We start from the raw sequence: 25,650 nt of genomic DNA, 5'->3' as shown, positions 1-25,650 counted from the left end.
AACGTTAGACAAAACATGGTGGTTTCAAGCGTATTCCCCTCCCCACCTTTTATCTTAACTTTTTCTCTTTCCTTTCTGTTGTCCTCATTCTGCTCAACTTTTATTCCACTCCCAATAGTTTCTGCTCAGTATGAGGGGCTCTGTCCTGGAAGGGAGTACTGGCTTTTCAGTTTCAAGAATTCACAAGAACTAGACTGCTCTAGCTTTTTTCAAACTTCTCATCATGGGACCTTTGTACTTACGTGCTATCAGAGAGGGCAAACTCTTCCCAGTTGCAGCTGCTGTTCTTAGATTGGCTCACTGTTCTTTCTGGTGAGTACCTGATGGGTTGTTTTGGGGTTTTCTTATTCTGAGGTCTGTCAGACACTCTTTGGCTTCCTCCTGCACAGCTATTATTCCCATGCAGATTCTGTATTTGGTAGTGGTTTGTCTGCACCTGCTTATATTTTGGAGTTACCGGAGCTATGTCTGTCTAGTTTTATTGTGAATATTAAGTACAAATTTGGAGTTTAGCCTTCTATTTGTTTTGTGTAATGATTCCATGTTTAGAAAACTACATTGCTGCTGCTATTGTCATCTTTTCCAGAATTCTACGTGCCCCCCCCAGTTGTTTTTTTTGTTTGTTTGGTTTTTTTGGCCGCATTGGGTCTCTGTTGCTGCGCATGGGTTTTCTTTAGTTGTGGCAAGCATGGGCTACTCTTCGTTGTGGTGCGCGTGCTTCTCATTATGATGGCTTCTCTTGTTGCGGAGCACAGGCTATAGGTGTGCGGCCTTCAGTAGTTGTGGCATGCGGGCTCTAGAGCACAGGCTCAGTAGTTGTGGCATGTGGGCTTAGTTGCTCCGCAGCATGTGGGATCTTCCTGGACCAGGGCTTGAACCCGTGTCCCCTGCATTGGCAGGCGGATTCTTAACCACTGCGCCATCAGGGAAGCCCCTCCTCCAGTTGTTTTTAAAAAAACACATTTCTAAGTCTTGTGAACAGATTTTTTTTACCCCCTCTCCTCCCCCACCTTTGCTTCCCCCTCTCCTCTCCTCCCCTCTTCTCCCCTTCCCTTCCCTTCCCCTTCCCTTCTCCTCTCTTCTCTCTTTTTCGTGGGGGTCAGGGAAGGAGGGCTATTATTTTTTTAAGTCTTATTATAGAGCAGTAGTCCCTTCTTAAATATGGGGAATATATTCCAAGACCCCCAGGAGATGCCTGAAACCATGAATAGTACCAAACCCTATATAAACCATGTTATTTCTATACATACATACCTATGATAAAGCTTAATTTATAAATTATGTACAGTAGGAGAATATCCAGATTGCCAGCATCACAACTCTTGCACTTAGGGGCCGTTTTTAAGTAACATAAGGGTTACTTGAACACAAGCACTGAGATACTGTGGCAGATGAGCTGATAACCAGATGACTACTAAGTGACTGCCGGTGGCTAGCTTATATAGTGTGGCTGTGCTGGACAAAGGGATGATACTCAGAACAGTATGCAGTTTAAAACTTATGAATTGTTTATTTCTGGAATTTTCCATTTAATATTTTCAGATGATGATTCACTGCCAGTAACTGAAACCACAGAAAGTGAAACCACGAATAAAGGGGGACTACTGTAATAGATCTTTAGATAAAAAATTCTAACCTACTTGGGCCCATCATCCTCCTTTTGTCAGCAGCAGAATTTCAGATCTCTTATTAGGGACTGGCAGCCTTTACTTATGCATATTTTGTATGTCCTCAAAACTCTCATCATGTTCACTGAAAATTATTCGTCTGACACATATATTCTATGGTTTTGGGTACTATTTAAAGATTCTAACTGAAATTACTCTATCCCTTCCCATTTCATGGTCTGGCAATATAATATATTGACTTTTGAAGATTCTTCTTTTATTGTTTTACTTGATTCAGAGAAAAACAAAAACAAAACCAACCCCTAAAAGGCAGACAACAAATTGACAACAGCTGTAGTCAGAGATAATATCTTTATTGTATGGGATTCATACAAAGTCAGTAAAAAATCCATTAAACGCTAATAAATAAATGAGCAGAAGTTAGTTACAAGCAAATAGATGGAAAAACTTCAGTTCTGTTGAAAATAAGGAAGTGTGAAGTTAAAAGAATACATCCTCTTTTTTCCCACTTTACTTTTCAAAAAAAATTTAGAGCATAATACTTATTGGTATGGGTGCAGTGAGACTGGTACTCTCACATAGCCCTATTCATTGGTTAGGGCAACTGTGATGACCACCCTGGGTCCTGTGCTTTTGGCAGGGTTTTGAGGAGAGGGGAGGAGGAGAGGAGAAGCCTGGATTTTTATAAAGCATTATGAATGGCAGTAGACTTTACCATCATATTCAACACAAATGGTAAATAAGCCATGATTTTTTATATATCTATATCTGTATACATATACAGATACGTATAGATGTGTGTGAGTGTTGAATTGCTTTGGACCTTTATCGTTTTTAAGACCACCCTCATTTTATACATTGCTGGTGATGAAATAATATTGTAACACCAGTTTTGAAAGCAATTTGGTATAGTATGTTTCAGGAATCAGAAGATTGTTGTCACTTTTTGCATATAGTAGTCCCATGTCCGAGGTTCTCTACCAAGTGAAGTAATTAAAAATCTAGCAACAGGAGGAGGAGGAGGAGGAGGAGGAGGCCGCCTAGGTGGCAGGGAGTGAGCCAGTGCCCAGGGCGAATCAATGGAACCCCCCCGACGAAGCCAGCCGGGAACACACTTCATTGCAGCCAAATAGCATTGATTATTTTCCTTCAAAAAAAAAAACAAAACAAAACAATGAAGTAGCCGCAACTGTATTCTTAAAAATGGCTCATATAACAAATAAGTAGAAAGAATCTCAGTGTCCTCTTAAAGGAAAATGCTTAAGCAAATTGTGATTTTTACGTTAGATGGAATATTATTGGTTCAATTACGAAGATTAAGTAGACATAGAGAAAATTCTTCATGGCCCTTCTGTATCGTCACTTATGTATCCACTGTGATAACTATGTTAAAGAGCGTGTATATGCAAAACTCTGGAAGGACAAATATAAAAAAAGATAGCATATATTGTATTAAGGCGATGGGATTATCAAAGGTAGGTTTTTTCCTACTTTATTCTTCTATAATGCTATTATATGCGTTAATAAAATATTTAGTTAATAAAGGCTTGATTGTGTGTCTCCCCCTCCCCATTTTTGCCACCTTTGTTGGTATCTTTTAGTGATTTATTCTGCAGGAGTAAATAGTCTAGCCATCTGTGTTTAAGATTGGATGTGTTGCTCTTAGTTTATTTGAGCAGTTGAGATAGTTTTCAAAGAAGGAAAGTCAACAATAATTTCAGAGAATATTTATAAAAAATCTGTACTAAGAATGTCTTGACTATTTATTGCCTGTTTCTTATTTTAATAGGTTTGCAGAATGGCTTCTGATTACTCAAGAACATGTGCTAGCCCAGATAGCATTCAGACTGGTGATGCTCCTATTGTTTCAGAAACCTGTGAGGTTTATGTTTGGGGGAGCAATAGCAGCCATCAGTTGGTAGAAGGCACACAGGAGAAAATATTACAACCCAAACTGGCTCCTAGTTTCTCTGATGCGCAGACTGTGAGTTCTCTGCATACCTTACAAATTGGTACATGACAGGGTTTGCTTTAAATAATGTTAAGAGTGGTTTTTTTTTGTTTTTTGTTTTAATGAGTGAATGTTCTTGCTTGTTTCTTACCTATATTGTTTCTATACTATACTGCATCAGTTTTTTCATTTTCATAGAAAAAAATATTTTAAGTCCCTCATTTCCCTAATAGTGTTTCCAAGTTTTAAAAAGTTCAATTTGCATCTGGAGTTTTAAAAAGAATCATGAGTGGCAGCAGACTTACCCTTATATTCAACACAAATGGTAAATAAGACTAAGTAAAAATTAAAATTTTCCCTTTGCCATATTGGCATTTCATTTTCTTATTATGATCACTTTTTTTTACATTTGTAGCTAACTTTTAGGCAAAATGGAACTTTCTGTTTTATTATTTTCATTAAAACATATGTTTTTCTCAAATGAATTTAGAATATATATTACATGGCTCTTGTTATAATGGACCCTAAGGAATTACAGGAAAATTTTCCTTCCTGCCCTTCACCAATTATATAAGAGTAGGCTAAACATTTTTCTTTGTTATTTCATTGAACCATGACTGTTAGATAACCTGAAAAGATAAAATATACATTAATTTGAGTTCAACAGTAACGTCAACATGAATAGGCGATGAACAGTTTTCTTAATTTTCTGTTTACTTCTTAATCTCTATGGATATTCATATTCTGCTTTAAAAGATATCCTTTGAGCCTCTTTGGTAAAATCAACTTAAATATTATACTTTGATTTTCACAGAAGCATTTTATATCTGTGATTCTGTTTGTTTGCTTCTAGATTGAAGCTGGACAATACTGCACTTTTGTCATTTCTATGGATGGCTCTGTCAGAGCTTGTGGTAAAGGCAGCTATGGGAGACTGGGCCTTGGAGATTCTAATAATCAGTCTACTTTAAAAAAGTTAACATTTGAGCCTCACAGGTCCATTAAAAAGGTCTCATCTTCTAAAGGATCTGATGGTCATACTTTAGCTTTCACTACAGAAGGAGAAGTCTTCAGCTGGGGAGATGGTGATTATGGGAAACTGGGACATGGAAATAGTTCAACACAGAAATATCCCAAGCTTATTCAGGGCCCTCTGCAGGGAAAGGTATGTGCCTTCTTTTCGGATTTAAAAATAATTAGATGCACTGGTACTATGATTGCTATAATTGACAGTATCTTTCAGATTTTGATTTATTCTTTCTGAAGTAGCCCACCCTCCCAACCCTTTTGGCTTATCTTTTGTATATCTGCTTGATGGTTTACAACACACTTTCACATACATTATTTAATTTTAATTATTATAACAGCCTTGTTAAAGTAGTTATTATTTTCATTTCACAGATAGGAAACTGAGAATCATCCATTTAACAAATATTTATTTAGTACCTTCCAAATGCCAGGCAGTGTTTTAGGCATTAGACATAGGGCAGTGAACAAAACAGACAAGATTCTTACTCTCATGGAGCTTTAATCTGTGGGCTAGAGATGATAAGTAAGCAAACACATAAAATAATTTCAAATAATAGTAAAAAAATTGAGTAATGTAATAGATACTAACTATGGCTGGGTGTGATATTAGATAATGAGGTCAGAGGGTTCTCTTGGAGTAGGTGGCATTTTAACAAAAACTTAAATAAGACATTTAAAGTGGTTAAGTAACTTGGCCAAGGTCACACACAAATAAATGGTACCATTAGAAACTGAAGCTAGATCTCCTCTTTTTATTTCTATTTTACCTTTTCTTAAAGAAATGAAGCCATTTTCCTAACTTAAAATTATATGCAGTTTTGTGGGTTCCTCCATTTTAAGATTCCTTTCTTTCTATGAATGTTTTCTTATATAAAAGTCTTTAAACTTAAAATTTTATTTTATACCAGAATTAAAAGTGGGACACTTCTTTCATGGGAGTTTGTCTGACAAAGTTGGCTCTCAAATGAATTTTACTTTATTATAACTTTCAATGTTTAACTTAGACATCAGTGAGCCTTGGAACATTCCACTTAACATCAGGGGGTCCTTGATAAGATGTTGAATATGGGACTGTAAGGAACTTCAGATAAATACTCTTTAAAGTTGTATTTTTTTAGTTTTTCTAGCACCTTTTTTCTTAATTCCCATTGTTTAAAATTTTCTTTACATATATATATATATATATATATACACACACACATACATATGTGTGTGTGTGTGTGTGTGTGTGTATATATTTTTTTGTTTGGCCGCACCGCACAGCTTGCACGACCATAGTGGTGGCCCGGTGAACTCGAGCCACTGCTATGAAAGCGCTGAGTCCTAACCACTGAACCTCCAGGGAATTCCTTATTTATATTCTTTTAGTGTTTCATTTTATAATGGAAACATTGCCAGTTAAAAATAACTTAGTATGAATATCATGAAGGAAAAATTCCCAAAAAGTAAATTAATAATTTACAGATACAAATTTCAGAGGTTCTTAGCATATTATTTAAAATGTAGTAGGTGCTCAGTATTTTTTATTTTATTTATTTATTTATTTTTCTGTACGTGGGCCTCTCACTGTTGTGGCCTCTCCCGTTGCGGAGCACAGGCTCCGGACGTGCAGGCTCAGCGGCCATGGCTCTCGGGCCCAGCCGCTCCGCGGCATGTGGGATCTTCCCGGACTGGGGCACGAACCTGTGTCCCCTGCATTGGCAGGCGGACTCTCAACCACTGCGCCCCCAGGGAAGCCCTACTCAGTATTTTTAATTGAATCTAAAGTTTGAATTTTCTAAAGTGAGTTCTAATTTTTGGAGATTAAAAAATGTGGAGTTATTAGTATGGATATTTTTTCTGTTATCTTTTTTTCAGCAGTTAGTGATTTTGATCAGTGTTAAAAGGTATAAGTGATCCCCAAATTATGCTGCCATATACCCTTATTTCCCTGATTCTGCCCATAAACTGTGTAGCTATTTGAGGGTAAAGAGATACTATTAGGAGTTTAATTGATATAAGCTTATATCTTAGATCTTTCTTCATTGGTAATAGTATGTTTTTGAGAGTTAACCCTGTTATGTAATGAAGTTTTCTTGATTAGCCAGGACTGGAGGTTTTGTGTTAATGTTATATTTAAAATTTTTTCATTGTCCCATGAGTGTTCAGCCCCATCCAGCTCTTTGAGTAAAGAGTTGATTGGTGATATAGTATTGTTGCAGGTGATCAGATTGATGTATTTGGGGCAGGGAGGAGTGGGCGAGAGAGTGCTGCTAGCCTTTACAGTCTCCGTGTGAATTAAGAAAAGTTGTCCTCTCTGGGTAGAAGTCAGAGTTTGTGGCTTGGCCAACAGAGGTTAGGCTGTATTTCAGCACTTTCTTGATCCTTTATGCAGGCAGCCTTGTCCTGGGCAAAACCTCCACAACTGTATATGGCACTTCTGGATGAGTTGTGAATATCAGTATCTCTGAAGTCTCTCTGTATAGGATCAAATGTGAACTCTATGTTTAGTATCTTGTGTTCATCAAATTCACTTTGTGTGCAATACAGGTAGTTGTTTGTGTCTCAGCTGGATACAGACATAGTGCTGCTGTCACAGAGGATGGTGAATTATACACATGGGGTGAAGGAGACTTTGGAAGATTAGGTAAGATTTTTTAAAAATTGAAGTTAGTATCACAGAAAAATAGAAATGATGATGGTTACTGAGAAGTGGTGTGACTAAATTTAATAGGCCAAAGACTGTCATTTATTTTTGTTAGTTTTAAGCTCAGAGGAAGATAATTTTATATAGAGAGTACCTAGATTCTGGTGCTGAAATTTAAGGTGTAATTAAATCTAGCAAGTATTTACTACTTTGAGCAGGCACTATAGGATTTCAGGGATAAGAAAGATATCATCCTAAAGTGATCCTGAAGTGTGTTATCTAGGAGGTAGTGAAAACAAGTCAGCGTTAACGATACTAGACAGCATTAGATAAGTGCTGTGAGAGGAGCATAATAGAATGTTCTACTGATTCCGTGAAGGGACTGGGTATCTCATGTTGGGAGCAGCCTAGAAGATTAGATGAGAAGATATTAGAAATGATTCTGTTTTTCATATTTAATTGCACTTAAAAAATTCCTCAATTCTGTTAATAACTTGTAATGTTTATTCTACCTGTGAAGTAATGGCCTAAAGAAAAAGAGCTAACATTATTTCTTTGTTGTTTTGTGTGTTTTATCCAAGGTCACGGTGACAGTAATAGCCGTAACATTCCAACGTTAGTAAAAGACATTAGCAATGTAGGAGAGGTTTCTTGTGGCAGTTCACATACTATTGCTTTATCTAAAGATGGGAGAACTGTATGGTCTTTCGGAGGAGGAGACAATGGTATGTAAAAAATTATTTATTGATAGCTTTGGCCTTTTTTCCTTGACTTTTAAAAAAATTTATTTTTCAGTTATACAAGGCTATTGTAGAAAAACTCAAATGTATATAGGTGAGCAGAAATTTTAAAAATTTAAATAAATTTTTCTTAAAAAATTTAAGAAAAATTTGCTCTAAGCATTGTTAAAATTTTGGGAGGTAAATATATATGCATTTATATAAATATGTACATATATTTCTACATAGATGTTTTAAAAAACCAAAGCAGACCTATATATACCATAGTTACTGTCTTATAACTTGTTTATTTTTATCTAACAGTATCTTATGAATATCTTTCTATGTCAAGAAACATGGCTCTACATTTTTCTTTTCAGTGGCACAAAGTATTCTTTCATATGATTGTAGCAAAACTTACAAAGAAATTTATTATTGTTGAATATCTAGATGGTTTCCAATTTTTTTCAGTATTAAAAACAATACAGTGAATGACTAAATCTTTTTCTACTTCAGTCACTCCTACCAGTGATGCGAGAATGCTCATTTCCCCATATCCCTCAACAATACTGGCTATTAAAATTAAGATAATTTAAAAAATAGTTTCACTAGTGAAAATGGTATTTAATCTGTATTTCGTCCTTAGTGAGGTTGTTGGCCATTTGTTTTTCTTCTTTGGTGATTTGCCAAGTTCTCTATTTGGTGAATTATTGAGTCTTTTAAAAAAAATTTAAAATCATTTTATGCATACACATTCTTGTATAAGGACCTGTTTATTATATCAGCAAATTTGAAGTTAGAAGTATGACCATTAAAGGGGAGAAAGACAGCAAATTAATTTTCCATATCTCTCTTAAAGTGGTTTTAATTGCTTGATATAAAAATTCAGAAAACTATTGTTTATTGGTTTCTTTCTTGTAATAAAACGATTCATTTGTTAACATCCTCTGCTATTAGAAACTTAGAGCTTTCTAAAATGTGGACAATCTGTCAGGTTAGTGATGGAAATATTAATGATATTTATCAACATTAATACTAAGAAAAGAATAGCATTTCTTTGAAACAAGTATATTGTTTAACTTGAATATGTTTGTTTTTATAGGCAAACTTGGCCATGGTGATACCAACAGAGTGTATAAACCTAAAGTTATTGAAGCTTTACAAGGAATGTTCATTCGGAAAGTTTGTGCTGGAAGTCAGTCTTCACTTGCTTTGACATCAACAGGGCAGGTAGGACTAAGGGATGAGCATAAAAGGTTTAGAGTATTTCAGAGGACCAGATGACTCAAAAGTGATAATTGTATTTAAATTTTGAAGTTAAAAAATACATTTTAAAGTTAATCTACTGAAATGAAATATTTTCTCCTGTTTGAAGAAGTTGAGTATCTGAGAAGGAGCCAGATTTTCTGACTGTGTGTGAGCCAGATAAACTTACTGTTAACCCCATGTTCTTTGTATTAAGATGGTTTTAAAAAAACTTTTAGCACTAAACACTGTTTAAACCTTTAAAAATCATGAATAGTGGGGGAAAGTGAGAATAGATCTTGCTGGAACCAGTGATATGAACTAAGAAGGTGATCAAAAGAGAGGGCAAGGAGAACATTTCCAGATGGAAAATAATCTGAGAGGGTTAGGTAGTTAGGTGTTTCTGAAAGAGGGTTACTCAGTCTTAGGATACTTAGAATTGTATAATCCCTTTATAAACTTGTGATTTTCTACATGCATATTTTGGCTTCCCTCTGTTTGTTTGTTGGTGATGGAGAGGGTGCAGGTATGGTGATAGACTATAATTTTGCTCCTTAAATCCATCAGCGATGACAGTGAAAAAGTGAGCTGATCACTCATTGTTTCACATGTAGGAATCTATTATGTGCCAGGCAGTGGTATAAAAATGTTTCTGACATTCACATGGCAGATGAGTAGCAAAGCTGAAATTACCATATTATTTAATTATTTTTGAAAGACCGGAATGCCTTGACGTAAAAGATCTAACGCAAAACTATTTATCATTTTGTATTTAATTACGTTAGTCATTTGTTACAATGCTGGTTGCTGTCTTAAAATTTAAAACTTCCCTTTTACATCTTTCTCACTGTGAGTTTTGTGGTAGGAATCCATGAATTGAAGCCAAAAGATGCTCACTTATTTGATGTATAGCCACTGGCAAATCACAAACCTTCCTTGAAAATCACATGCTTCTTTTTTATGAGAGGGGTAATAACTTCTGCTTTGAATGATTATATAAGATAGATTCAACTTTGAATGATTATATAAGACAGATTCAAAGATTTCAACTTTGAACTGAAAGTTTCTGTAACAACAAAAAGTTATTATTTAGTATCAAACCACACTCTTATTTAATAGATTATATTTATTTCTAAACAACGTAAGTTGTTAACCTACCATCTCAGAATATTATGTATAGTGTATTTCTCTTTGTTTCAGGTCTATGCTTGGGGCTGTGGTGCTTGTCTAGGTTGTGGTTCTTCAGAAGCTACTGCACTGAGACCCAAGCTTATTGAAGAACTGGCTGCCACAAGAGTAGTTGATATTTCTATTGGAGACAGTCATTGTTTGGCTCTTTCTCATGGTAAGATCATTTGTTTTTAAAGAAATAGTATTAGGTTTTAAAGGCACTTTCAAGTTCATACCATCCTTTTTTTCCTCCCCATTTTTCTTTGCTTTTTTTTGCCTTATGCGGGCCTCTCACTGTTGTGGCCTCTCCCATTGCGGAGCACAGGCTCTGGACGCGCAGACTCAGCGGCCATGGCTCACGGGCCTAGCTGCTCCATGGCATGTGGGATCTTCCCGGGCTGGGGCACAAACCCATGTCCCCTGCATCGGCAGGCGGACTCTCAACCACTGCGCCACCAGGGAAGCCCTCTCCCTATTTTTAACATACCAAGTTGGCTATGATTTTTTTAATTTTTAATTTATATTGGACTGTGGTTGATTTGCAATGTTGTGTTAGTTTCAGGTATACAGCAAAGTGATTCAGTTATACATATACATGTATCTATTCCTTTTCAAGTTCTTTCAAAACAACACAGTGAGGTAGGCAGAGGAGTACTTACCAACCCATGGAAAGACCTAGGTTGTTCTGGGCTGGGTGGAACTGGGGAAGGTGATGGGAAAGAAGTGCATATCATAAAGGATACCATAGTGTTGCTCTTCTGGGTAAACCAGGAATCAAATTTGGTGGTTGTCGTCATGGTAGGACACACAGCACAGTCCTTGAGAGGAGGGGGAGTGAGAGATTATGTGATGGGTGGGTCATCTCACAGAAGCATGACCTCCCTTGTCATTCATCCACAGAGTTTGTTTGCTTCCTCCTGCTCAGTCATTCTCAGCCTTCCAAGTTCAGTTCAAATAGAATTACCATATGAACTGGCAATTCCACTCTGGGTATATACCAAAAAGAACCGAAAACAGAGGCTCAAACAGATAATTGTACACCAATGTTCGTAGCAGTGTTATTCACCAGAGGGTGGAAACAACTCAAGTTTCCACCAAAAGACGAATGGATAAATAAAATGGGGGTATATCCATAGAGTGGAATATTATTCAGCCTTATAAAGGAATGAAATACTGATCTGTGCTACAACGTGCATGAATCTTGAAGACATTGCGCTGAGTGAAATGAAAGAACAAATATCATGTGATTCCACTTATATGAGGTATCTAGAGTAGGCAAGTTCATAGAGACAGAGCAGAGTAGAGGTTAACAGGCACTGGGAGGAAGCGGGGATGGGGAGATAACTGCTTAATGGGTACAGGGTTTCTGCTTGGGATGATGAGAAGTTTCTGGAGATGGATAGTAGTGATGCTTGCACAGCACTGTGAATGGATTTAATGTCTCTGAATTGTGCACTTAAAAATGATTAAAATGTGTTTTATGTTATGCGTATTTTTACTGCAGTTAAAAATAAGTGAATGAATGATTGGTTGGATGGATGAGCAGATGGATGGATGAATAAATGAATGAATAAGAAAACTAGTTCAGTTCAGGGCTCATGGCCTACAGAAAGCTTTCCTGGATCCAGCCTGATTGGAACAGCCTGGGACATACTGTACTCTGATTATTAGTGCACTTGGTTGTCTCCACACTAAGCTGTGAGCTCCTGGAGAATATGGACCATGCCCTGTTCCACTTCATATCTCTGACTCTAACTAAAGGCCTGGCACATTGTGACAATTTGATAATTCTGTTTTAAATTAATGGATCTGAAAACATGGTGTGTTTGAAATGCATATTGTAGGTTTTAAATAAATGAAACAGGTATCACCTACAAAAAAAAATAAAGAAATAGTATTAAATATTACCTTCCATAAATATTTTACATTGAAATTTGGCTTTTCTTTTGTTCTTTATGTTTTGTTTTTAGATAATGAAGTTTATGCCTGGGGCAATAACTCAATGGGGCAGTGTGGGCAAGGAAATTCCACAGGTCCTATTACTAAACCAAAGAAAGTGAGTGGCTTAGATGGCATAGCTATTCAACAGATCTCCGCTGGAACATCACATAGTCTGGCATGGACTGCTCTTCCTAGGGACAGGTAAATGTGCTCATGTTTAAAATTTCTTGTGTTTTAGGGCTTCCCTGGTGGCGCAGTGGTTAAGAATCCGCCTGCCAATGCAGGGGACACGGGTTCGAGCCCTGGTCTGGGAAGATCCCACATGCCGCGGAGCAACTAAGCCCGTGCGCCACAACTACTGAGCCTGAGCTCTAGCGCCCACGTGCCACAGCTACTGAAGCCCGCGTGCCTAGAGCCCGTGCTCCACAACAAGAGAAGCCACTGCAATGAGAAGCCCGTGCGCTGCAACTAGAGAAAGCCTGCATGCAGCAACGAAGACCCAAAGCAGCCAAAACTAAAATAAATAAATTTATTTAAAAAAAATTTTCTTGTGTTTTATTAACAGCAGAAACACTAATAAAAGCAGAAATAATTGTACTTTGTTCATAAAATACCCTCTGACTATTTCTAGTATTGATTTTTTTACTGTCATAGACATGCCATCTAGATTTCTTTCAGTTTGAATGTTGAGGTTAGATATGTTTCATAAGCAAGAAGTTATACCGTATATTAAGACACTGTCTTAATTTAAGTGTCTTTTAAACATTTTGAATTCCTACTCTGTCTCCAGATACTGATCTTAAATATTGTGGCCACGTATCAAGAGGAAGTTAAATTAAAATAATCAAAATCAGAACTAGGCTTTATTGCTTTTTAACAGTTAATTAGCTTCCATGCCCTTTATCTGGTTGTTTTTTTGAAAAGAAGCAGTGGCCATACTTTTAAATAAAGGAAGTTACTTTTTGCAGAAAGTTAGCTTTTTCCTAATGTGATAACCATATCTTATTTAGATAATCAGGTAGGTAATTTTTAGCCAATATTTGAAGATGGAATTTTAAGAAATTTGAGGTTATTTCAGCTATTTTCAGATGTATATGGGCTAATTAATAACTTAGAATGTATTATATTTGTATTCTAGACCTTTGATTCAGATGGGGTTTATTATATCATTCTAACCAATTTAAAACATTTATAGGTAATTACCCTCCAAAACAAAACCGAAAATATAATAAATTGAATATAAATAATTTGCTGTTAGTATTAAATCTGCAACTTCTCACCTTATATGTAGAAAATTGGTTCCCAAGATCTTGAAACTTTTCACAAGAGTTTTCAAGAGGTTTTCTTTTAGTAGATTTCAGTATATCACTTTACAGAGTCAGGCTATTTTTCTTAATATGAACTATACATCTTATAGGCCCTAAGAACCAGAAGGGTCTATAGTAGATCATGTGGCTCAGCCCTCTGACTTCAGGTGAATGAATAGCCAGACCTTGCAAAATAAGTAGTGGTTATGTATTTTCTTCTTGAAGAATTCTAGAGATAGCAAATTCTTGGTTTTCCTCAGTTGCATTTTTTAAATGAAGGGTTTTATCACCTTTATAATCAGAAAGGTCTTCTGTATATCTTGTTAACATCTTTCAACTTTAATAATGGTTTAATTTTTGCTTTTGATCATGTGTGAAAATTTCATGTTAAGGATTTTTCATGATTTTCATGTGCTTCCTTCTAGACAAGTTGTTGCCTGGCACCGACCTTATTGTGTAGATCTTGAAGAGAGTACCTTCTCGCACCTTCGTTCATTTCTTGAGAGATACTGTGATAAAATAAACAGTGAGATTCCCCCGCTCCCTTTCCCTTCATCAAGGTATGTTATATATATGTGTATTTGTGTGTGTGCGCACATGTGCACACACATCTATTAATTACTCATTTTGAATTTTGAGTTATTCACTTTATCCCTCAATTATATGAAACTTCTTTATAATCTAAAAAGAGAGCTAAACTTAGGTACTTACTGATAATAACCTTTAGAAAAATTTATCCATAATGTCATGAATCGTGTTTTTAAACTTACTGTTAGTCATAATTTGAGAAAAATTTTAAAGAGAAAAAAATGTTATCCAAACTAGATAGCATGTGCTCTTTTATATTCCAGAAGTTCATAGCAGTTTATTTGGTTTCAGGGAACACCACAATTTCCTCAAGCTGTGCCTGAAGCTGCTTTCAAATCACCTTGCTCTTGCGCTTGCGGGAGGGGTAGCTACCAGCATTCTTGGGAGACAGGGAGGTCCGCTTCGAAATTTACTCTTCAGACTGATGGACTCAACTGTCCCAGATGAAATCCAAGAGGTAAGCGTATAGGACTTGTAAATCTGTCGCTCAGCCACATCTCTCCCTGAGGTTGTAGCTCACAAATTCAGCTATGTATTGGAAAACTCCAATTGGATGTTCTTTCCGTTACTCCTGTTTTCTTGGTGGGAGTAAATTTTTTGGTGAACTTGTCCTTTAAGACAAAGGTCAGATGTCGCCTCTGAGAAACCTTTCATTCCCTGCTCTCCTGCCAGGTTTGGTTTCTCTCATGTATGTTCTCATCACATCACATTGTTTTGTAATTGTCTACTTTCAACTGTGTCTGTCTTTTCTACCAGAAGATGAATTTCTGAGCACAAAGACCCTATTTTATTTTATTTTTATTGTGGTAAAATTCACATAACATAAAAGTTGCCATCTTAACCATTTTTAAATGTGTAGTTCAGTGGTATTAAATACATTTATACTATTGTACAACCATTACCACCATTTATCTCCATAACTCTTTTCATCATACAAAATTGAAATTCTGTACCCATTAAATAGTAACTCCCTATTCTCCCCTCCCTTCAGCCCCTAGCAACAACCATTCTTTCTTTCTCTATGATTTTGATACTCTAAGTATGTCGTACAAGTGGAATCATACACTGTCTTTTTGTCACTGGCTTATTTCACTTAGCATAATGTTGTCAACGTTTATCCATGGTAAGTAGCATACGTCAGAATTTCCTTCCTTTTTAAGGCTGAATAATCTGTTGTTATTTGTATATATTAAATTTTTGCTCATCTGTCATTTTTATGACCTTGGAGTAAGCAGTGGTTTCTTAGATATGATACCCAAAGCACAAGCAACCAAAGAAAAAAGATAAATTAGACTCCATCAAAATTAAAAACATTTTTATGGTGGTGCTGGAGAGGGGGCGCTGAGCTGTTGGGTGTGAAGAGTAACAGAACAGACTGTATTTGCACTTGAAACTGCTGCTCAAGTTCAGATCAGGCAAGGAACAAACCTTGAAACAAACCAACAAGACCAAAGAAGAGTACACTTAAGTTGAAGACACGACATTGATCCGAAACAAGAAGTTTGTGCCTACTTAGCAGCTTTGAAAGAGCACTTCCCAATGCTGCTAGTAGTCTTTGTTTAAAAAAAAAAAAATTAAAAACATTTTTGCTTCAAAGGACATTATCAAGAAAATGAAAATACAACTCACAGAATGGGAGAAATATTTGTAAATCATATGTCTCATAAGATTCTAGTTTACGGAATGTATAAAGGATCCTTACAGTTCAACAATAAAAAAGACAAATAACCCAATCAGAAAATGAGTCAAGAATCTGAGTAGACATATCTCCAAAGAAGATAGACATAAGGCCACTAAGCACATGAAAAAATGTTCATCATTGGGCATAAAGGAAATGCAAATTAAAATCACAGTGAGATACTGCTTCACTCCCACTAAATGGCTATAATCAAAAAGACTGGTAATAGCAAGCATTGGTGAAGATGTAGAGAAATTGGAACCCTCATGCATTGCTAATGGGAATGTAAAATGGTACAGCCACTTTGGAAAACAGGTAGTTCTGTACATAGTTAAACATAGAGTTACCACATACTGCAGCAGTTCCACACCTAGGTCTATATCCAAGAGAATATAAAACATATGTCCACACAAAAACTTATACATGAATGTTCATAACAGTATTATTCATTGTAGCCAAAAAGTGGAAACAAACAAATGTCTGTCAACTGGTGAAGGGATGAACAAAATGTGGTATGTCCATACAATGTAATATTATTCAGCCATAAGAGGGAATGAAGTACTGCTGTACAAGCTACAACATGAGTGAACCTTGTAAACATTATGCTAAGTGAAAGAAGCCAGACACAAAAGGTCACATACTGTATGATTCCATATATATGAAATGTGCAGAGTAGGTAAATCCATAGAGACACAAAGTAGATTAATTGGCTGTCAGGGGTTTTGGGGGAGGGAGAGTTGGGAAATGACTGCTAATAGGCACAGGTTTCTTTTTGGGGTGATGAAAATGTCCTAAAATTAGTGGTGATGGTTGCACAACTCTGTGAATATACTAAAACCCACTGAATTTTCTGCTTTCAAAAGGTAAATTTTATGATGTGTCAATTAAAAAAAAAAAAGCAAAAAAGATACAGTGATTTTCCAACTAGAGGGACATATCCCTGGGATGTAGGTAGAAGGAATATTAACCTGGTGGTGAATGGGAACTTTGAGGATTACATTTTACCAGGAACAAGGTAGTACAATATTTTTTTTTTTTTTTTTTTTGTGGTACGCGGGCCTCTCACTGTTGTGGCCTCTCCCGTTGCGGAGCACAGGCTCCGGACACGCAGGCTCAGCGGCCACGGCTCACGGGCTCAGCCGCTCCACGGCATGTGAGATCCTCCCAGATCCCCTGCATTGGCAGGCAGACTCTCAACCACTGCGCCACAAGGGAAGCCCCGGTAGTATAATATTTTTGAAAGGTTGAAAAGTATTGGACTAAAATAACGGAAGTAAACTTTAAAAAAAACTTTTTATAATTGTTTATTCATTCCTTGAGTGTTCTTTGTAGCCACTCCTTAGGAGAATCCTTTGGAGGTGGATTCTCCCAGGATGTGTACAGGGCTCTTTCTGTTCCTCTTTCTTTATCCCTGAAACTTCTGGTAATTTATCTGTTTGCAGCAATCAGTGCTGCTGCTGTTTTTTTTGTGTGTTTCTTCCTTTTTTGACACTTTATTTTGAAGCAGTTGTAGACTTAAGGAAAAGTTGCATAAGTAATAGAGTTTTCACATATGTCTCAACCAGCTTCCCCTAATGCTGATGTCTTGTATAATTACAGTACAATTATCAAAACCAAGGAATCAACATTGGTTTAATACTATTAATTAAACTAAACACCTTATTAGAAATTTTATCAGTTTTTTGCTTATGTCCTTGTTCTTTTGCAGGATCCTATTCAGGATCCCATATTACATTTAATTGGACACTTTATGGATACTGGTCAGTTATTTTATTGAATATCTCTGTTATTTTTCATGATTGCTTTTGGCAAGAATACCACAGAAATGATGTACCCTCAGTACATCATATCATGTGGTTCATGATACTGATGTGTCTTATTACTGGAGATTTTGACCTTGATCACTTGGTTAAGGTGGTGTCTGCTGGATTTCTGCATACATCAGTAACTTCTGAGAGAGGGTAGGTAGAAAATAATACTCTTTGAGAATATACTCACACTTAAATAGTTTGAGAATTGAATATCTTCATGAATAGTTGAGGCATAGTATTCTAAATTGTAAATATTTTCTCATAAGAATTGTGAAGTCATCTTCTAGCTTTCAGGTTGTTACTCAGAAAATCAACACTATTCAAATTTTTGATCCTTTTATGGAAATCTTTTTCTCTCTGGATTCTGTAGCAAGTTCTACTTGTCCTCTCTGTTTTCATATTTTAAAACGATATGAACTGATGTGGGTCTGATTTTATCCATTTTCGTGTATATTGGGGTAGACTCTTAATTTGGAAACTCATAGCCTTCAGTGTTAAGAAATTAGCTTGAAGTGTATTGTTATTTTCTCCTTATTTTCTGTGTTTTCTCTCTGTCTCTGGAACTCATTATCGGGATAATAGATCTCCTGGACCAGTCCTCTGTGTCTGATTTTTTTTAATGTCTAATTTTTTAAAAATTAATTTATTTATTTTTGGCTGCGTTGGGTCTTCGTTGCTGCGTGTGGGCTTTCTCTAGTTGCGGTGAGCGGGGGCTGCTCTTCGTTGCGGTGCGTGGGCTTCACATTACGGTGGGTTCTCTTGTTGTGAAGCACTGGGCTCTAGGCACGCAGGCTTCAGTAGCTGTGGCTCTCAGGCTCTAGAGTGTGGGCTTCAGTAGTTGTGGCGCATGGGCTTAGTTGCTCCGCGGCATGTGGGATCTTCCCGGACCAGGGCTTGAACCCATGTCGCCTGCATTGGCAGGCGGATTCTTAAGCACTGCGCCATCACGAAAGTCCCCAGTCCTCTTAATTTTCTTATGTTTTCTTTCCTGTTTTCCATCTTTTCTCCCCTCTACCTTATGAGAAATTTAATTTTTATATTCTTACCCCCCTGTTGAGGTTTTTATGTCATATTTTAACTTATAAGAGCTCTTTTCTTAATCATTGAGTGTTTCTTTTTTTCTAATTCAGCATCCTTATTTTAGTGATAAGGAAGCTATGACCCAGAGAAGTTACGGGGCCTAAGATAATACAGCTATTTTTTACGCTGTTTCTGATACCTGGACCTTTGTTTGGCCAAGGCCTGCTCATTTTTCAATTTTTAACCTAAAGGCCCAATCCTCAGGGAGACCTCCATGATGAACCCATAGACCATGTTAATTGCCTTTATGTATGGCTGCTCACTCAAGTTTGCATTTCTTTTTACTTTGTCCATGTGACTCCTTTCACACGTAGAATTACTTACTCAGAATCTCTTTTTCCTACTAGACTGTATGCTTATGAAAGCAGGGCTTTTATCTGTCTTGTTCATTTCTACATCCCCAGCACTTTGTAAACAGCTTTACCAGGCTCAGCACTATAGACTCAACACTAAATATTTATTGCATAATGACTAGTTACTTAGTGGCAAATCCAAAATATGTATTCTTTTTTTTTTTTAAGTCTTTATTGAATTTGTTACAGTATTGCTTCTGTTTTATGTTTTGGTTTTTTGGCCGTGAGGCATGTGGGATCTTAGCTCCCCGACCAGGGATCAAACCCGCACCCCCTGCATTGGAAGGCAAAGTCTTAACCACTGGACTGCCAGGGAAATCCCCAAGATATATATTCTAAGTCTTCTTTTTTTAAAAAAAATTTTATGCATGAATTTTTTAAAAGGATTTATTATTTATTTATTTTATTTTTGTCTGTCTCGGGTCTTAGTTGCAGCACACAGAATCTTCGTTGAGGTATGCGGGATCTTTCATTGCGGCACATGGGCTCCTCGTTGCAGCACACAGGCTACTCTCTAGTTGTGGTGTGCAGGCTTCAGGGCACATGGGCTCTGTAGTTGTGGCGTGCAGGTTCCAGAACATGTAGGCTCTGTAGTTTGCAGCACACAGGCTCTCTAGTTGAGGCACATGAGCTCAGTAGTTGTGGCACGTGGGCTTAGTTGCCCTGCAGCATGGGGGATCTTAGTTCCCTGACCAGGGATCGAACCACGTCCCCTGCATTGTAAGGCAGATTCTTTACAACCGGATCACCAGGGAAGTCCTTCTAAGTCTTCTTAAAGACATCTAAAGAAGGACTTGGCAAGCTTTCTTTTATTCATATACCTCCTTCTTTAGACTTCCATGATCCACCTTCTTTAGACTTCTTTGCTCTTAATAGTCAGTGGATTTATTTTTATGTTTTTCTATTAAAAAGATAAGAACCAGGCCAAATAAATCTGCTTTTCTTTTTTATATTAGGTGGTAATTGAAACTCTGTCAGTGGGAGCAACCATGCTGTTACCTCCATTACGAGAACGTATGGAATTACTTCATTCTCTTTTACCCCAAGGACCTGATAGATGGGAAAGCTTGTCTAAAGGACAGGTGAGCCTTTGCATGGTATCTAAGTAAACCAGTACTATATTACAAAAAAAAAAAAAAAAAAAAAGGTAGACTGAGAGGGAAATAAAGCTAATCGATTGCCATGTGTTCAGGGAATAATACTTAACTTGATGAGTCTGGTAAATCCTAGTATTTAATGTTTTTTGCTGGAAGAGTTCCCAGATTTTTAATGAAAGTGAAGCAAGTGATAACTCATTAAATGATTTGGGGCTAATTATTAAAATTATGTCTAATTTTTCCAGTGTTGCTCACACTGTCAAACCAGAGATCTTTTAGTTTATTTGTAGTATTCTGAGTTGAAATCAAGGGCATGTGCTGCTGTTGGTTCCATGCCCAGAACTTTGAAATAGCTTACATAAAAAGTAAAAGATGACTGTTGTGAAAAAGTACTTGATGATATGAGTATGCTGCTGCTTTCCATTTTTATTATCTTATGTACGTTAAAATAAGTACATTTTGTTCAACCAAGTAGAACAATCAAGTGTCGAGTTATAGATTTGAGGGAAAAATCTGGCAGTATAATAGCCACAGATGCTTTCCAATGAGTATTTGGTATTAGTTTAGATTTCAAGTGATTTATTTTAAACATTAGAATAAATAGTTTCATGGGTAGTTCTGTAGAAGAATGTGTAGTGTAATTTATCTGTTGACATTGCCTACTCCTCTTACTTATAGTGCTAAAATCATTATGTAGAGTGTGCCATTTTAGCTTAAGAGTTTCAGGTAGTAAAGGATGTAATAAAACACTATAAGTTGCAATTTCTCAAAAGGTATTAGTGGGATAGCTTTTTAAAAAATTATAGACTTCCTAAAAGATTATTGTTCATTAGGATATTAAGTGAATTAGTTAGCATCATTAGTATATATTCCTTCCCCCCCCCACCGCGGGATCCTTTTTTTACTTTTCTAGTGCATTTTAAGCTAATTATTATTTGTTCCTATTTCATCGATGGAAATATTTTTCTTTAGAGAATGCAACTGGATATTATTCTAACAAGTTTGCAAGATCATACCCATGTAGCCTCCTTACTTGGCTATAGCTCACCCTCCGATGCTGCTGACCTCTCTTCTGTATGTACTGGCTATGGAAACCTGTCGGATCAACCTTACGGCACTCAGAGCTGCCATCCAGACACCCATCTGGCTGAAATTTTGATGAAGACTCTCTTAAGAAATTTAGGATTTTATACGGTAAGTTGCTCTTTTTTTGTCGTTAAAAAGAATAAATAAATAAAACTTGGGTTGGTTTTGTTTTGTTTTGTTTTGTTTTTGGAGGGGGTAGGGATCACTTTAGGTCAAGGTATTTTGACATTTAAACGCTTATGAAATAAGTAAAACTAAACTCCACTCTCTGAAAGGGGAGAGATATGTCAGATCTTCTGAAATATTGTGGGTGCCAAATGACTTGTAGTTGAGAGTTCCAAAGAGATTTGTTTTGGAATTTTACCAATTTTTTTCTGATATTAATGTACAAGAATAACAGGTAAAAATATTCAACAACATTTTGCAAGAGAAGAAGAATGAGGAAAGGATTAACCTTACCAGATGTAATCTTATAATTAAACAATGTGGTTTAAATTGTTTAAAAATAGGCTGGTCAATTAATTAAAATTATTATTTTATTAAATTATTAAAAATAGCTGGTCAATAGGAGAGAAGACAATGGACAGTATAGCCTTCTCTGTATTAGGATGCCCTTAGTTCTTCCTCCCTGGTGTTTCTTAGATCCGTCACTTTTTTTCTTTCCATTTTTATGGGTTCTAATCCATGCCATCACGACCTAATGGTAATAGCAGTGTTATAGCTGTTGCCACTGTTGCTGGACTCCTCTCAGCATCCTACTGCTAGAATAACCTTGTTGTATTAAATAACCTCATTTTATTAAATCAGAACTTTTTCAGACCCTTCATCATTTGGCTTACACACCACACTCATCTGAACTCATGCGTGGCACACCTATTTCCTCCTCTCTCTTCTTGTCTACCAATCTATCACTTCTTTAACACTTGACTGTTCTTGGAAGCCTTGCTCAAATAACCTTTTCTAACCATGTAATTATAACTGCATACCTCTCATCAGTTTTTAGAGTCAAAGTGTACTATGTGACTTAACTTTGAATAGTTTGTGTATCATTTCATATTGTCTCCTGCTCTTCAGGGTCAGGTCTGTATATTCTTTTTCTTCTGTACAAGTCTTAGTGTTCTGTTCTGCCCAACTTAAAAGGTTGTTGACTAAGTCAGTGACAGTTGTTCCTATAGAATTATTTTCTTTCAGATTTAAGGATGTAAATTTGAGCTGATGTTTGGCTGCAAATGGAATGGGAACAATGTTACAGTGTATCCATTTGGTATTAACTGAAATTTTTTCCCAAAGTTGTATTAAAGTAGTGCCTTTTTTATGCCAGTAGGGCTGAGGTAGATGTGTATATTATATGGAAATGGAAATAAAATACTAACTGCTTTTAGGCTGAAAATCATAAATTTTTGTTTCTTTCTGATGTAATTTAACCAAATTTGTCATGTTCTAAGATTTTAAAATAATGGTGCTGGTCTTAGTCTGTTTGGGTTGCTGTAATAGAATACCACAGAGTGGGCCAGCTTATCTACAACACAGATTTATTTCTCACAGTTATGCAGACGGGAAGTCCAAGATCAAGGAGGCAGCAGATTTGGTGGTGCCTGCTTCTTGATTCATAGACAGCCGTCTTCTTGCTGTGTCCTCACACAAGGGAACTCTCTGTTGTCTCTTTTGTAAGGTCACTAATCCCATTCACGAGAGTTCTGCCCTCATGACTTAATCACCTCCCAGAGGCCCCACCTTCAAATACCACCACATTGGGTTCAACATAAGAATTTTGAAGGGACACAAACATTCATTCAGTCTCTAGCAGTGCTAATTTGGCTGATTATAAAGGTGCTTATATAGGAAGGGCCTTAAAATGTTCTGTGACTCTGTCTTGCATATTTATAAACAAAGACCATATTTTATGCATAAAGATGTTCATCACATCATTATTATAAGAAAGAAAAGTTGGAAACAACTGAAATATCTAAAAGTTGGGGAATGGTTTAAGTACATTATGATATATATACTCAGTGGAATATTATGTCTCAAATTTTATGTACACATGGCTTATGAAAACATGTAAAATATCTGTGGATCTGTTAGAAAAGAGAAGACTAAAAATAGAATATGCAGTATTATGAAAAAAAGGAAAAGTCACAAAAAAAAATCAGGAAAGAAATACACAAAAAATATTAGATACGGTGGTTGACTAAATGGTGATTTAAAGTTTTATTTGTTTTTTTTTTTTTTAACGGTACGCGGGCCTCTCACTGTTGTGGCCTCTCCTGCCGCGGAGCACAGGCTTTGGACGCGCAGGCCCAGCGGCCGTGGCCCACGGGCTCAGCCGCTCTGTGGCATGTGGGATCCTCCCGGACCGGGGCACGAACCCGTGTCCCCTGCATTGGCAGGTGGTCTCTCAACCACTGCGCCACCAGGGAAGCCCTAAAGTTTTTTAAAATACAGTTTTGGTATTTTCTAAATTTGTTACACTATTTCTGTTTTAAAAAAATATTTTTAACTTGAAATAACTTAAAACTCCCACAAGAATTACAGGAAACTTTCAAAGAACTCTCCTGTACGCTTCAGCCAAATTTGCCTTTCCTTGTTTCCTTTCTTCCATCCATCATTTGAGAGTAAACTGCAGATGTCATACTGGCTATTCCTAAGCACTTATATTCTTAAGAATTAGGACATTCTCTTACATAACAACAGAACAATTATTGAATTCAGGAAATTTAACGTTGACACAGAACCATTGTATAATATAGAGTCCATACTCAAATTTCTACAGTTATCCCAGTAATGTCCTTTATGGCACCCTCCCCCTGCCCCCCAAATCCAGGATCATACATTGTATTTAGTTGTCATGTTTCTTTAGGCCACTTACTTCTTTTATAATCAGAAATAAATTTAATTTCTAAGAATTGTGTTCTTAGAAATTCAAATATGTGAAAACAAAACCTTTACATAGGAGGTCAGGAAAGCAATAGTATTAAAATGTTGAAATGTGTTGTCTTTGGGTATTGTTTTCCTTTTTCTTGTTTTCCGCATTTTCAAAGTTTTTGTGGTGAAACCACAAAAGTTTTTGTGGTGAAACTTTTTAATGGAAAAACAAATTGAGATTGCTTGATAAGTCTTACCACCTTATAGCTAATGACAGCATAGCAAAGATTTAAAGATTAATAATGGGAGAAAGGAGACAGTGCCTTCTTAAATCAGAATCATTTATGGTAGGACATTAATTTCACTTTCAAACACTTCAAATATAATCTTAATTTATGTATCATTTTAGGATCAAGCATTTGGGGAGCTAGAAAAGAATAGTGATAAATTTCTACTTGGAACATCGTCTTCAGAGAACAGTCAGCCTGCTCATCTTCATGAACTACTATGTTCACTGCAGAAACAGCTGCTGGCATTTTGCCATATCAATAACATTAGTGAGGTATGTGATTCTTTGCCTTTTATGGTCTTTTCTCAGGGACCTTGAAACTCAGATATTTGGGTAAGCCATGATATTTTTCTACCTTGAATCTTCCAAAGTAGTAATTTAGGAACTTTTTTCCTCAGAACTCAAGCAGTGTGGCATTGCTTCATAAACATCTTCAGCTCTTGTTGCCTCATGCCACAGATATTTATTCACGTTCTGCAAATTTGCTCAAAGAAAGTCCTTGGAATGGCAGCGTTGGAGAAAAATTAAGAGGTGTGTTTGGTACTGGGTTTCATATTTAATCAGTGGTTGTAAAGCAAGAGTTCTTGGCCTTTCCAAAGCTTTAAGAGGGCCGGAAACCTCTGAGTGGAATAGGAATGACGTTGAATCTCCTTTGTTATCGAAGATCCCTTTGATCTTGGTTTTGGGGTGATGGCAACAGTGATTGATCTAATTAATCTTAAAAGACGCTAATTGGTGTGACAGAGGTCTAATTTAAAGGAATTAGATGATATATACTCAAAAAGATTAATATTAAATGGCATAAAGTGAGATTTTCATCTATTTCTTTACTTTTCTTTAGCATTTACCATCTCTGTCTTGAAATGCTTTCTTTTCTCTGGTCTTCTGTGTAGCCACAATCCTGTATTTACACATCTCTCTTTGCCCACTCTTTTTCAGTCTGTTCCTGTAAGCTCCTCTTTTTGGGGCATGCCCTTTAATGTTTAGGATCTTCTGAATTTTGCCCTCAACCCTCTTTTCTCTGAGAATGATCTTATCTGGTCCTGTTGTCTTTAACCGACATGTGTATGTTGACTGCCATATATGCATCTAGCTGAGAACTCCTTTTTTACACAAGAGCTTTTCTCTAGTTACCTACTAGGTGCCTTTTCTTGATTATTCCAAAGATAGGTAAAATTTGGTAAGTC

General features: G+C 36.5%; 1 protein-coding gene across 8 annotated transcripts in view; it reads left to right on the top strand.

Annotated features, from left to right (window-relative positions):
• Positions 1-25,650, top strand: part of HERC1 (HECT and RLD domain containing E3 ubiquitin protein ligase family member 1) — a 215,167-nt gene that overhangs the window by 56,346 nt on the left and 133,171 nt on the right. For all 8 annotated transcript variants that reach the window (XM_067749780.1, XM_067749809.1, XM_067749799.1 and 5 more), the window contains exons 4-16: positions 3,418-3,612; positions 4,433-4,744; positions 7,138-7,234; positions 7,816-7,959; positions 9,056-9,183; positions 10,399-10,543; positions 12,339-12,510; positions 14,042-14,176; positions 14,496-14,661; positions 20,083-20,208; positions 21,196-21,417; positions 24,584-24,736; positions 24,862-24,994. In XM_067749780.1, coding sequence (XP_067605881.1) covers positions 3,418-3,612; positions 4,433-4,744; positions 7,138-7,234; positions 7,816-7,959; positions 9,056-9,183; positions 10,399-10,543; positions 12,339-12,510; positions 14,042-14,176; positions 14,496-14,661; positions 20,083-20,208; positions 21,196-21,417; positions 24,584-24,736; positions 24,862-24,994 — 2,128 coding nt within the window. The remainder of the gene's footprint in view (positions 1-3,417; positions 3,613-4,432; positions 4,745-7,137; positions 7,235-7,815; positions 7,960-9,055; positions 9,184-10,398; positions 10,544-12,338; positions 12,511-14,041; positions 14,177-14,495; positions 14,662-20,082; positions 20,209-21,195; positions 21,418-24,583; positions 24,737-24,861; positions 24,995-25,650) is intronic.

The sequence above is a fragment of the Pseudorca crassidens genome, chromosome 1 (assembly GCF_039906515.1).
Source record: "Pseudorca crassidens isolate mPseCra1 chromosome 1, mPseCra1.hap1, whole genome shotgun sequence".
Lineage (NCBI taxonomy): Eukaryota > Metazoa > Chordata > Mammalia > Artiodactyla > Delphinidae > Pseudorca > Pseudorca crassidens.
The sequence above is the reverse complement of the archived record's forward strand: the minus strand, read 5'-3'. Positions and strand labels throughout refer to the sequence as shown.